We start from the raw sequence: 14948 nt of genomic DNA, 5'->3' as shown, positions 1-14948 counted from the left end.
CTGATTCAGTTCTTGTTTTCTTTGCCTAAAAAAAAAATGACAATTTAAAAAGATGGCCTCAGTGGAGCTGTGAGCTGATATTTATTTCAGTAGGATAATAACTCCGAAACATGCCGAAGGCCCCCAAAAATGTTAAAATTGTTACCTATTGCACCCTGGACAGAGTTTGGGTTTGTGAGTAGATTTTGAATTAAGTCATTTTTTCCCCTGTCTGACCCTGGAAGCATTTGAATTGATGATTTTAGCAAGAATATTTGCTATGAATAATGAACTACATATAGTTTTGTATAATAATTCTCTCCCAAGGGCTGTGAAGCTGATGCCTACTTAGAAATAATTTTGGAAGAATAGCTGAAACAACACATGATGCCATTTTATATAATCCCAGAAGTGACTGAAAGACTGGACAGTTTTGAGGACTATCCAAGTGTAAAAAGATGGATTTGGATTAGCCCCAGCTTATGGCAAGCCTCACATTGTTTAAGACTCACAATACTTTCATATTGTTTCTCCACAGTCCAACGAGTCTGTTTGTTCTCTCGTTTTTAAAGTACCTTTGGAGCTATTTTTTTGGAACTTGGGACCAGATTCATTAGTTAAAACATAAACTTCAAGCAGTCACTGCCTTGCAGACAGCTAGAACTGTAAAACAGGACCTGCAAAATGGATGACCTTCAGATTTACTTAGCTGTGCAGAAATTGTATTTGTCATTGCCAGTTTTTTTCATTTATTTATTTTAATAGACTAGCACAGAATTTGCGATCTGTGATCCTGTGAATATATTACATCGACAGAAAATAGCCAGTGTTTCCAAACCATACAAATAACATGTCAGCCTAAAAGAAAAGGATAAAACCTGTACCGTTGCCCTTGTCTTCAACATTGTAAGTTTAAAAGTTTAGAGATGCACTTACTGAGAAGTAGACAGAGAGTGACTCAGTGCTCTACTATGGCCAGTAATGTGCGGTAAGATGAGTAACTGCTGTAGGCAGTGATGAATTCCTACAGTCCCACTGGGCTGGCTTTTCCTTTTTTGGGGTCACAATTTGGAAACCAGGACACAGAAACAACCACCATATGAGAAAAAAGTCAAACTACAAATATGGCTAAGAACTCTTGGAGAAAGAAAAATAGCAAAAAATCTTTCTGTAAAGTAACTTAATTTCCAGACTTTAATGGAATTGCCAACAGATTTCACAGTTACAGCCAAGATCTGTGCTATACGTTTGCATCATACATCCCACCCCAATAACTCCATATGGGGCTATTCTTAATACAGAATGTGGCCTTAAACTGGTGAATCACAGAGATTTATTAGCCCTGAACACTTCATACTTTTAGTTTGATTGTTCTCTAGACAAGTGATTGACTGATGGATATTCTACTACTCTGTCTTCCTGACAGCCTCTTTATTTAACAATCTCCATAAAAGTCAAGAAAAAATGCTAACTGGAAAGGTAACACACACAAAATCTCCAAGCTATGTCACACTCCAGCCTTTATACTTGCTTAGGTCCATGAAATAAAGGGAAACAGAAAAACGCAAGCACTTCCCAGTGAAAGGCTTGGTGCTGCCGTCTCGTGGGAAAAGGGAGAAAGGAAAATGGAGCTTTGGTATTAAAAGCAGAAATGCAAAAAAGGAGAAAAAAAGATTTAAAAAACTTGCTAACATCAACACTCCCATTTTTGTTTGAGTACGGCTGTGTGCTTTACTGCTCACAGATCAGTTTCCTTTGCAGGTGATGCGGCCCAGAATTACATCACCAGCAGAGCAGCCAAGAGCATCTCGGTGCCAGGATGACTGAAGCCGAGAGGAATGTATTATCACAGACCTCCGAGGGACTTGCCAGTGCATTCCTTGCTGGGGGTGCTATGATGGGGGAGGCAGAGAGGAGACAATTTTACGAAAAGACTGAAAGGAAACTTTGTGGAGGAAAGATATGGGGTCGCAGTCCTGCTGTCTCCTCTAAGCAGATCTAATTATGGCCATGCACTTCAAAAAGAGCGTTTAACTAAAACCAGATTTAGCGGGGCACTGCTTAGGAAGTACAGACTGAGTCCTCGGCCTTGCCTTTGAGGAAAATGTGAAATGCTTCAGTGGACTGGGAACACGTTGCTGTGGTTGTAAAGAATAATATCAAGCTGCAGCAAGAAAAGCAAGACCCAATTTAAAATCCTCATCACTTCAACAAAGTCTTACAATAAAATGTGACTAAACATAAAACGGGTGCTTTCAGGCAGACAGGACTTACATTAGATACTGGGTATGTATTTACTGATATGTTGTGTGGTGGGGAAAAGACTGCTGAGAGCAGTCTCAGGGATCGTGCTGGAAATGATCAAATTACTCACAAAGCAGTTACACAGATCTCTCTTAACCAGCTCCAACAAAGCCTTTCTGCCACATCGCATCCTTTATTCAGCAAACTACATCCCATGCATATGAAAGACACTCCCTCCTCCACCGTTTTTGAAGGCTTTCAGGCTATTTCTGCCGTCCTGCTACAGGACTGGCTCAGTGGTACTCACCAAAGCGTGTTTCTGAAACATTAAAATCAATGTGAGCTTTCCAGTGCTCTTAATAGCAGCAAAATGTGCTGTCAACAAGCAGGATTAAAAGAATATTACAAGACAAATTGTTCAGAGATAAGCACTTCTAAAAATGTCAGGATTTTAAACCTCCTAGGTTGATCAAGAGGTCAAAGCAGTGCTGAGGTTACACAGAGCTCTCCCTTTTTCCACCAGAAGAAAAAGCCCTTCTGATCAAATACAAGAGTTTGTAATTGATCCTAAAGATTCTGCCCCCTCCCAAGTGCCCTAAAGGGCAAGGCAAGAGGGCTGGGACTAGATAGAACAGAGAACAACCAAATACCACTTAATGTCGAGCCTGCTTTACACAAGAGTATTCTGGGGTAGGGAAGTTCAGCTGCAGCCAGCTCAGCTGGTGCCCAAGCTTGTGCCGCCAACTCACTCCCCAAAGCATGGCTGAAGATCAGGACAGTGCCTGTGCTGGGAGGACTAATTTTGTCATTGCAACTCCTGCTGCATGATCTCAAGCTCTTCAGGATACGCTTTCAGGTGTCCACTGAAAACCACATTGTCAGTGCAGCTCTAGGCAGAACACACATTCTCCATCTGCCAGACCAGAGATTCCTTACCCCATCATCTGCCACCAAAGGTCTCTGATGGGGCTCTGGGGGACTCCAGCTCTTCTCCCGACTCCTCCATCTCATCAGGAGGCTTCAGGAAGGTGGCTGCTTTTGCACTCCCAGAGATAGGAGATGCTCAAGGACAACTTGAACAGGAACAGCAGCTGAGGTGGGCAAGCGTAGAAAATGGGAATTGTGGTTGAATGGTACAAACAGAAAATACTATCCCTAACTTCAAACACATTCTCATATTTAGGTATGATTGTAGTGTGCTGTAGAGAAATCTGCAAAACACTGCAGCCACCATGTCTGTAGAAGCACCTTCCACTAAAAGTATGAGATTTCTTTCATCTCCGTCTGGCAAATGGTTGTCACGACTCTTTTCCTGTAACATGCCAACATTTCCCACAACCTTTCTACAGCTTACTTGCACTTGGTGTTGTGCAGCCAACACCAACAATCAGACTCTCCAGTTTTCTCCATTTACCTCTCCTAGCTGTCTACGTTTTTAATATCGCTGTGTACAATTTCCCTTTTTGACACTTTTCATGCAGAATTATTCTTGACAAATCATGTTTTCCTCTTACTTCCTTCCTATGCAAGTATCATACTGTGGATGGATTAGAGACAAAGTATGAAAGTGTAGGTAAAAAAATATTCCAAATTAAATACATTAAGAGAGCGCTCTTAAAGAACTTCCCTTTTCATCTTGCTCAAACTTTAATAGGACAGCAAAAGCAGATGTGGCTTCTAGAAGATGGTGTGGACAAAAATGGTTAGGAAAGATTGGTAAAATACTGTGAGGAAAGAAATTACCTAAATTAATTACCTGGATCCAGGACAGAAATTATCACTGCTGTCATTGTACCAGACTGCAGGGAGATGGCCATCCCACAGGACTGTTCTTCCTCTGCCTCACCCTGCCTTACCTCTGCCTCACTGTCTTGCTAACATTGGAACTGCGAGTGCAATACAGTGGCTGAAGGATGAAGTTCACCTTCATGTCCCTTTTCTTTTTTTGAGACTACAAGTCTGTCCAGTTCTTAATAAAATAACCCTCAGGCCTCAAAGCACCACAGTAAAACAAACTATATATTTAGTGGTACTTAAAAAACAAGACTGCCTATGCAGGCATAGAAATGCCTTTGGGCAGGTCAGTTCCTTCTCTCAAAAAGCAGATTAAGTGAGTATGGGAGTTTTTTGTATGTTTTAACTTACTGTAACTTAATCTTTCCACTACAGACTCCTCCTTTTTGACAAAAATCTATTGTTGATGGCCACTGTGGGGCTTTCCTGAGAAGTCATCCCATTACCCTCTCTTTCTTCATGAATATAGCCCTCAAATGATACTACTTGCAGTTTTTAATACTTACTAAGATGTGGGTGCAGCCTCAGTTTCATGTGCTCTCAGCAACAAAGACAAGGAGTTAAGATCATTTAAGACTATACACTAATGAGTGTAGTCTTATATATATATAATGAGTATCCAGCCCATCATGATCTTGCTAATCTGCTCTACAAGTGATCTCGGGGGAGAACTCTGAAGAGGGAGGCATGTGCATGCTTGGTTTTCTATGTCTAGCTAGATGCCATGTTCTTCCTGCTTGGTCACTAATACACTTGAAATGAATTTTCTTATTAGCGCCTTAGACAAAGTGGATTAAGTAGCAAACATCAGGTTTCTCGTGTCACTCCACACAAACAAAAAGGGCTTCAGCACTGCAATTCTTCCCCTGCAGCCACCAATACAGAGGCACTGGTGACTAAAGGTGGCAGATTTAGTTCCTCTTAAAGATCTGCTTCCAATAGAAGTTCAAACTCAAATTCTTCTTTCTAAATTGCTTTTTCCCAAAAAATTGTAGAATGTAGACAAACTGAAGTTCAAAAGACATGAAAAATGCCCACAGAGATGGGACTTGATACCTCAGCAGTAGTAATGTGAGGCAGAAAGCTTTTCAAGTAATGCACTGAAGGAAGGCAGTTAGAAACGGGTCATAATCTTAGGTTATTTAGTGTCCTTCATGAGTTGAGCTGGAATAATAAGGCAACAATTGTCAAATTAAAGTGAATATAAAATGTAAAGACAGATGTAAATGGAGTTTTAATAGCACTTTTACTTTTGTAGCATTTTAGTTGTTTGCCCACCCACGCATATGCAGATTTTCAGCACAGAGAAAAAATGGCACCCATGAAAATCAGATGTGAAATTGCTCCATACTTGGAAATACAACAAATTTCTTATTTTCTGCTGAAAGAATCAAACTGGTAAGATGCAGAAGCATTTTTGTCCTTTAAAGTTTGCCAATCAACCCAGGAAAACAGGGGGAGAGAAAAACAGCAGCTATTAAAAAAGGAAGTATGGTCATTATAGATCATGTGCCACCTATTCGAAGCTAACACTGAAATGAGCTCAGGAAATACACTAAACAATTTAGCTCCTGGCTTTTCACAAATGTCTGCTACCAGACTGTGGTTTCCTCAAAAGCATTTCTTCTTTGAACTTAAGTATTTGTCTCAGAGTTTTTTGGGGGGTTTTGTTTTGTTTTTTAAATACTTAGTGGATTGATTTCAGGCAGTTTGGTATGAATATGAACATTTTGTATTGAAAGACTGAAGCCGTTAGTGAGTGCTTATTCTTCACCTAAGGTAGGTACTCTTTGTTTTCTTGGAGACTCAGAGAACAAATTACTTCCACAAAGAGGACAAATACTTGGAGAAAAAAACCTGGAGAGCATGAGCTGGTGAGATAAACACTGCAGATAGTCCACTGCAGACTGGGCACGTTTTATAAAACATGAAAATATTTTCTTCCAGGGGAACATAGATCTTGCATGATGCATGTGTCTTCAAAAATATGAAAAATTATGCAAATGGTTTGTGACTTTGCAAGCCTAAATGTGACAGGCACAGCAAAGTCCCTACCACTTGTGTATCAGTGTCCGAGTGTGTGTTGTGCTTTTCCTTACCCTGTTCTCCTGCTGTGAGAAACAATGCCCCATCCTTCACAAAATGCTGCACAAGCCAGCCCCAAACTTAGCCAACTTAGATAACATCTGATCAAAAGCTACCAGGAGGTGAACCCAAAATGGGTTGATGAGTGATTCAAAACAAATTCTTTTCTTAATTCAAGGGTACGCTACAGGAACATTCAATGCTATTCCTCAAGCCCTAGATTGGCACAGCAATGTACTTAATAACATGAGTGGACCAACATTTACAAATGGTTTACACATGTGTTTAGTGTCATTTAAACACAGAAAATACCAGACCATGTCACTGCTGAACTGACAAGGACTGGAACACTGGGGATACTCTTTGCACCGTCTCAGGTACTCACCTTTCCCGCTCCTGTTCCAAGAGGTTGGTAAAGTCATCGCTCTTGTTCATGTAATCTGTATGTTTATGTTTCTCGTTTTCTAGCTCATAAACTGTACGGCGATGGCACTTTTCTGCCAACAGGAGCTGTTCCAGCATGCGCCGATATGTTTCTTTCTGCTTTTCTTCAAGTCTGTCCAGCTGGATTGTAGGAAAGGAGAATAGACTGTTTTAAAGGTCTCCTTGCTTACTTCATCTGATTTATTAACCAACAATGTTGTGTTTGGTAAATGCAAGTCCCCATGATTTTATGTCTTGGGCTTTACATAAAGCAGTGACTAGAAATAAGAGGAACTGTCCTTTAGCTGCAAAAGTAAAGATTTCTTTGGATGGCATGTTTGCAATAAACATTTGCACAGTTCTCAGATAGATACACAAGGGACTTTGCTTGGTTTTAGGTTAACAAATCATATAGTTGTAGTGCAGAATTTCCCCTGTGGTGAGGTGCAGTGCACACTTTCCTCATTTCACATGGGAAAGGTTGTAGCAAATGCCAGGGCAGCGTACATGCCCTCAGACCATGGGAGCCTGAGTTCACACACCTATATGGGGACTAGACACCTACATGTGGAGTGTAAGGTGTAAGCTGAAGGCCAAAATTTGAGTTATGCATCTTCAGTGAACCTGTAGGACTGCTGAGATAGAAAGTCTAAACTGTTTAGGTCCAGCATAGATTCAGTTTTACATTACCAAATACAATTCATTATAAGCCCTTAGGGTTTTCCCCTCAGCCTGTTTTTTGATAGAAATTTATCTTTCTTTCTTTATTAGCACAGTTTATCTTTTTTGTCTTCTGGTTGGTTTTGTGTTGGTTTTCTTTTTTTAATTAATTTAATATGCCAATTAATATTCAAACAAACTCTAAGGCGTGGGAGGTACGTCCAAAAATTTGCCAGGGCACTCTGAAACCATTCATGTTGCTCCTTTCACTGTTTCTTGGTTGCAGATGACAAAATCTGATGAAGCAGCTGACAGCCCTGTCACTTCTCTGCTTGCCTGCCCCTGGCATTGCGGCTGGCAGAGCCTGGTCTGCCCACCCCCAGCCCTTACCCTGTGGGAATTGCATCTTCCTTGGTCCAGCTGCACCAGGCAGTTGCTGTTTCACAGGATGCCTCAGCAAACAGAGGGAAGTAAGGGAGCAGGAGGACCACAGTGATTTGCTCTCCAGAAGCTGACCATGGCAGTCAAAGAAAAACAGTCATTGCATTTTTGAGAGTCTTTAAGAGTAGATCTTTTGCACTTATGAAATTTTGTCACCATCCTATTTTAGCTCAAACATAAGCCCTGTAGACCTACATGTGACAAAAGTTTTACACTGAAGTTCCCACCAAATTATGAGCTTCTTTACACAAAAGCCCTGCTAAACTCTTTTAACCTTGTTCCACAGTATTCCGTGCATGCTCCCATATGTTAATGGTTGCTTTCCTTATTTATTATCACCCCAAAAATTCCAGGAGACACTTCAATAAGAATACACATTATAAAGATATCTCATGGTAGACACAATTCTTGGTGAAAAAATTAAACGTTCTAATAGGAGGAACTATGAAGATTTAGACAGGCACTGAAGTATATTATATATCGTACATTGTTGCATGCTCTTTCTCCATGTCCTGGATTGTTATGAAACTATAAATACGATCAGTGGCTTCTTCCTTTGGTGTTCACCCTGGTCTCAGACATTCCCAGGTCTATTTTACATTCATTTGTTACTTAGATTTTAAAGCAAGGGATCAAGTCCAACAGGTCTCCTTTAGGGGCTGAACTGACTTTGCATGCAGTCTTAGAGCTTAAGTGATGTAAAATGATTACAGATTTATGATCCCATAGATATAAATAAAGTCAGTCTCTGAAGGTCTTCTTCTCCTAACTACTCACCTGACAGTGGTCTAGCATGCCCAGAAAACCGAAGAGAGCTTACCAGTGCTGTGAGCAGTAGAGGTTGGAGCCCATAATTTAAAGCAATTTAAAACCCAGAGATGTTACACCCAAAGATTTTGTTCTTGCTTAAAGGCATCAGCCCTAAGGAGCATAGAAGCTCTTTATTGTTTATGTTCAAACCCAGTGACTTTGCTTACAATTTATTCTGCAATTGAGTGAACGAGAATATTCAACATTTTAAAATTTCTGGTAATTTGTACAAATATTGTATTATCCTCTTACATGCTTTGCACACATCCAAAATAAGTGGAGTCTCGCTTCTGGTTAGCATTCACCCTGCAGAGACATAATGATGTAAAACAAGAAGCTATTACCTCTGAAATTGGTTTCTCATAGACGTCTTCCCCTATAGACTTTTCTTGGGCAAGGATGGCATCCCTATGCAGCACTCGGAGCACGTTCTCTGGAGTTGCAGACCCATAATGAGCTTCTAAAACTTCAGGTTTGGTTTTCTCTGTCTTCAGCATGTGGATCACATCCTCCCTTGCCTGTAACATTGCAAATCACTACTGTAAGCCAACCTTTTAGCCAACAGGGAAGATAGAGACATTTCATATGTATGGACTGCATACACAAAAATAAAATATATAATCATAGATAATCACAGATATCAGAGTAAACATGATCTGTGCAATCCAAATGTCACCATTTTAAGCATTAATTTTATTCTATTCCTGCCTGCCACTACATTTAAACGCTATGATTTTTTTTATCTGAGTTGCAGCTACAGCCAGGGATCATCTTTACCCTTCATATATTTTGTCTGATTCACTGCTGTTCCCTGAGGGTAAGGAGATGAGTAGAACCAGCAGCAGAATTGCGCTGAATTACTATTTCTCAGACAGTCTCAAATCAAGTATTTCCCAGTTTTCTACCCAACTTTGTGACTAAATATTCTCTTCAAGTAACTTTTAAAATAAACTTTTCTAACTTCTGTTTGTTTAAACGAATCCCTAGAAATATTGCAGCCCAAAGAGGCTGAGCAAACTCTCCTGGCAGTGGAGGAGGGCTGCTGCTGTGGGAGGGAGGGGTATACCTCAGAGCTGTGGTGCTCATGGTACCAAGTACAGAGGCACTGCAGCTCTACAAAACCACCTGCTTTTAAAATGAGCAAGAAAATAATTTCAGGAAATGGCAAAGACCCTTTAAACATTTTTTTAATAGATGAAATAGAGTAACATGAAAATAAAAACACATAATGAACTTGAGGCAAAGATCAGGCCACCCAACTGAGAACTAGCCCAACTATAAACTGCTAGCTGTAGGGTCTTACTCTATGTAACCTTTTGTAACCTTAAGCAAAACCTTCGTGTATGTCTGCAAGATACAAAACACAGACTGGAATGGTAGTAATGCTGTTTCAGCACAAGCGTGGGAAAGGTGCACCACTCACTGAAGTCAGAACTACAAGTGAATTATGTGGGCTAGTCCCAAAGAACGCCAAAAGAACACTACACCACACCCTAGGAATGCGCCACTCTCCGTACACGAAAAATGCGATTTTAGGGAAGTTTTAGACAAGGTTTGAGTATGCATCTTTTTTAATATCCCTGTAAAAATAACAGTTATCTTAGTGGTTTTGTCACTATGAGGCTAATGCTTCTATATTGAAGAAAAAGCCCTTAAAAACTCTCATAAGATATCATGGGAGCTTGGAGGTATTTATAAATATCCAGATTTTATGACATGTTGTCTTAGGCCCTTCTAGAAAGAGACAGTTTTGGGGCCATATTTGTGTCCTGCCTCAGGGAACGAATTCGGTGTCCCCACTCTGTGCTAACAGCAGGGGCTCCATGCCACAGACACGCTCAGGGAGAGCTCCATGCAAAGGGAACACCGGAGGCAGCGGGATGGGCACCAAGGGACAAAACCAAGCATGCTGAAACCTCCGTTATTTTGGTCTTGAGCAGAGAAGCTTTCTTGAGTCCCCACGCAGCCCATTCTTCAGGGACAGGTACACCTTGGACTCTAGGCTGTTCAGAAGTGGAGAAGGATGAGTTCATTCTCTCGTGTTGAAACTGTCAGGCTCTGAACAGCGTAATCAAACACTGACAGGGCCAGGCAGAGCAGAGACAACCTGGGCTTGGTGATTTAACACTATGACTTGAGAGAGCAAAGAGCTGGACTCCAGGCCCTGCAGTGGTTATTTAAAACAGTGATAACTGATGAAAGAACCGAGTGCTGCTCTTCCCAGTGAGTGCCCCAGCCCCTGTTCAATTGTGCACCGCCTTCCATACTTTCCTTCCAGCCTCATTAGTCTTTAACCAATGACAAATTACAATGGAGCATGAAGGAATGAGAGACCCTGAAACAGCTTATAACTTGTCAGATAACACAGGTTTTTGGAATCTGCAGGTTTTGGGTCCACCAAGAGCCAGAAGGAGCTGAGTCAGGGGAGGGGATGATGCTGAATGGAGGAACTGGCACCCCAAGCAGGAAAGAAGGTGCCCAAGCTCCCCTCAGATCTTTGAAGAAAACCCCTATTCATTGTTTTGTCTTTAAAAGGAAGCAGTGACACACTTAGCTCCAGGGGACAGGGCAGGGCTGTCAGTCCTGAAAACCCCTCATTGCAGCCCAAGGGGAGAGTACCCAGCACGGGAACAGGCTGGGTCGCACCACCCCTAGGGTGCAGGCTCACGTGTCCCTTCTTGGGCACCCCATGCGCTGCAGACACTCGGGATCTGGATCGCGTTAGCGCGGCAAGGCGCCTTTTGCCTTTCCTGGGCTTGGCCCTTGCTCCTATCGTTATCTTTTCAAGGGTATTGGCTAACTCATCAAGCACGCTGTTTCAATAGATTTGTGACAATAATTTGTGAAAAGCAAACTAACAAACACACTTAGGTTGGTAGTAAGCTTTGGAGCAAAAAAGGGGTCTTTTGCTAATAATAAAATTGGAGAGACAAACACTAGGCAGAGATTTCAAACTGGAAATAAATAAACTTGTATATAAATCCCAGAGGAAAGCTGTTAGCTGTTTGGTAGAAGGACCATGGTGTTTGGCACAGGAAAGCCATCTCTCAAGTCCTTTTTTTTGTTTTGTTAGTGCTCTGATGAGAGAGTATTCAGACGTGAGAAGTCCACATATTGCAACAGCTTGTAACACAATTAAACTTATTTGTGTGAGTCCAGAAGACTGCAGTTAGTCACAGAAGCTCTTTCAAGTCAAGATACAAAATTCAGAAAATACATTAATTTACTTCTATTGTTTTTTCTTTATTTAAATTGTCCTGTAGAAAACTCCAAGCTAGCTTTCTATCTATACTGTTCAGATTGTGGATTCTTGAAAATAAACAGACTTTTCTGTTTGTTAATAAAGTGCCCCCAAGTACCTGATTCACTAAACAGCAGGAGCAATGGAGAGGCCACTTTTACCTCTGGTAATACTCTCAAGACAAGAAACACAGAAGCCCACAGATATGCTGAGAGCTATTTTTCCACACTCATTTCCTCTAGGAGCAAAGCCTGCTTAAAGAATCCTTGTCTATCGAAGTCATAGAACCATGGAACATCCAGGTTGATGGAGACCTCAGAAGATCACCTGGTCCAACCTTTCGTGGGAAAGGATTCCTAGATGAAATCATCTAGCAGCACATCCAATTGCATCTTGAAAACTTGCAGTGATTAAGACTCTACCACATCAATGGTGAGGTTGTTCCAGTGTTTGTTCCCACTGTAAAAAATTTCTTTCTTATGTCAAGATGAAACCTCATCTGGTACAACCTGAACCTGTTGCCCTTTGTCTTCTCCATGTGACTCCTTGTGAAGAGAGAGCCTCCATCTTCTTTACAGCTGCCCTTTTAAGTACTGGAATACTGTGATGAGGTCCTCCCTGAGCCTTCTCCTCTCCAGGCAGAAAAGACCTAAACCCTTCAGTCTTTCCTCACAGGGCAGGTTCTCCAGCCATTTTATTATTTTCATGGCCTGCCTTTGGGCCTTCTCCAGCTTGTCTGCATCTGTTGCATTGTGCGGACTGGAACCGGACACTGTACTTGGTTACCTCCTTCAGATGTCTCTGCTGCTAGAGGAACTGCAAAGTTACACTGTACTTAAGCCCTGTTTTATGATTACTTGAGGTGACAAAATGTAAAAGCTGATGAACTCAGATTTTGACTACGCCCATGGAGGGGCTGAAGTGCTGTGGAGCACTGCTGTCCCACACAGCTTTGCCCGCTCTCCTTTTCATCCTCTCTACTGTTCTCTGATTAGTGCACTTATTAGTATGTGGGGTCTGCACTTCTACCTGGGAAATACAAGACAATGCTCCCCCTCCCCTCAGGACTGCCTGCTAGGCACCCAGCTGGAAGGCTGACATGAGGCCACTCTTTGCAGAGCTACCCTGAAACACTCACATTTGGCAGAATAAAAGAGAAGGGCTTTCTCTTGCTTGCTGGATTGAGCAGAGCAGGGGTCTGAGTTCCAAACCTTGTTTTACTACGTGACTAGTGAAATATTTAAATGATATAGAAAGGATGTAGAGAGGTTCCTGCATAAAACTGAAATCATTTAGGAAACAATAGCACAACTCTGCTGCTTGTAAAAGGGGACTGGCAGCCTAGCAACCAAATTCTTGGTCAATGGAAAGACTGTTACACAAGCCCGACGTTCAGATGTGCTTCGGACGTGCTTCCTCCTCATGCCCTGCCCTGCCAATTTACTACAGTCCTCTCTCCCCATTCCCACAGTCTTTGGCCTCTCTCGTGAGACTGCTAACGAAACTCAGCACCCACTAAACAGAGAATTTTTGCCAGAGGCCTTTTGTCACCTGGGAAATGGGACTGAGCTGACCAAACTTGTTTCATGTAAGGCATCTAGTAAATTGGAAAAAAGTTTCAGTTGTGTTTAAGACAGGCTCAATGGAGTCCAAGTAATCACTGTCAGCTGAGAGTAAAATCCAATTTAAGATCCTTTGCCAGTACATGTCCTAAACTCTTCCGAATTTTGTTTGTAAGTAGCCTTTCTGCAAATTCACAGTGTGTTTTTCTCAAATTCAGTTGCTAGTAACTATTTCCCTCACAGTTCCATATTCGGAGCCATCTAAATTACATCTAACTACTTCAGAGCAATCTAAATATTTCAATAACATGATGACGACCCTTTCAATTAATTGCAAGAAATTTTGAAAGTTCAGGAGCAGGTGTAGTATTTACAGGGAATACACTTACGTAATATTTGAAAGGTCTGATACTTCCAGCTTTTGATTATTTCACTTCTAGTTACCCTGACACTTTGTTATGCGTGCACAAGTGAAAGCACTAACTCATAGCGGTTCAATGTTTGTGAAGTCATATTCTTCTTGCCAGTGATTAATGGAAAGAAAGAACTCTCACATCACAGACAGAAACCTTTACTTCTGATGTGGTGTTGTTACTTGCATTGTGGACAGTTCAGGTTATTTATAGTGCAACAGCTGCTCTGTACTGCATCAGAAACTAAATAAGGTCACAGGTTCTCCATGTAACATTGTGGTCTTACCAGTGGCTAATCTCCTAAATTCCAGTAGACTTTACAAACATTTCACCTAGTGCTAACAAACATCACACTCAAGGCATCCTTTGAGGGAGATCAGGAGGATGATCTCACATGCTCTATCCACGACGAGCTCATGCTGTGTCACCAACAGGGCAGAAATAGTCTTATTTCTGAAAATTCCCATTAGAGACCTCAGAAAGTGAATACCGCATGTTTGCATAGTTTAATAAAGAAAACATCTTCAGGCAGTTGTTGTACTCAAAAACCTGCATCTGCAAAACTTCCTTGACACTAATCCATTAATTCCTGTTTGAACTCAGTAACTTCCCTTCTTTTCTTACCTTAGGAGGAAATCAAAATAATTAAAAGGAAAGTGCACTTTCTTCATTTTGAGTCATGATACTACGAATATGAATAGAGAAAGTAATAAAAATTACCCCTGCTTATTGGAGTGACACTTTAGTTAAAGGCCTGATGCCTCAAGCTATCTCTATGTACTGCTACAAGGACTGGTAGCAATTTGTCTTCCAAGTCAGATGTATTTAGTGAACAAAGCATTCTTCGAAGCTGGGAAGTTAAATGCTTTACCACATACTGCATCATACAAGGCTCTTCCGCTAAAAACTCAAGAAATACTTTTCTCTCCCATACCAGACATCTGAAGTAGCCTTGTTTATATCACTCAGTGATATAAACATGATGGCTAATTACATTTCACATAGTTTCTTTTGCAAGAAAGACTCTATGTACAGAAAATGTTTTTCTTGCCTTTCATCTCGGCTTAGTTTCCTAATACTAAAAACTCTGGCTTTCACTTGCACAATGATGTATGTTTCACTATGTACATGATTTACTTTAGAGGTAAAGAGATGTCTTCAGTGATGCAAAGTAACTAATTGCTGGTTTTGTGCAAAGGCTTAGTGAAATAAATCCAGAAATGTAAGTGATCACTCATGGCTCTGGGGATATAAAACAGAGTTGTCCTCTCTTCTCCACACCATGCAGAACTTTCT

The 14948-nt window shown here is 41.2% G+C and overlaps 1 protein-coding gene across 1 annotated transcript in view; it reads right to left on the bottom strand.

Moving 5' to 3' along the window:
* Nucleotides 1-6487: 6487 nt before the first annotated feature.
* Nucleotides 6488-14948, bottom strand: part of LOC104500110 (filamin-A-interacting protein 1-like) — a gene marked incomplete at its 3' end in the record, with an annotated part of 62472 nt that continues 54011 nt past the window's right edge. Inside the window, exons 4-5 of the mRNA XM_010143713.1 lie at nucleotides 8781-8954; nucleotides 6488-6666 (exon numbers count right to left, since the gene is read on the bottom strand). Of these exons, the coding sequence (XP_010142015.1) occupies nucleotides 6488-6666; nucleotides 8781-8954 (353 nt within the window). The remainder of the gene's footprint in view (nucleotides 6667-8780; nucleotides 8955-14948) is intronic.

The sequence above is a fragment of the Buceros rhinoceros genome, unplaced genomic scaffold (assembly GCF_000710305.1).
Source record: "Buceros rhinoceros silvestris isolate BGI_N320 unplaced genomic scaffold, ASM71030v1 scaffold13339, whole genome shotgun sequence".
Classification (NCBI taxonomy): Eukaryota; Metazoa; Chordata; class Aves; order Bucerotiformes; family Bucerotidae; genus Buceros; species Buceros rhinoceros.
This window is presented reverse-complemented; position numbering and strand designations above follow the sequence as displayed.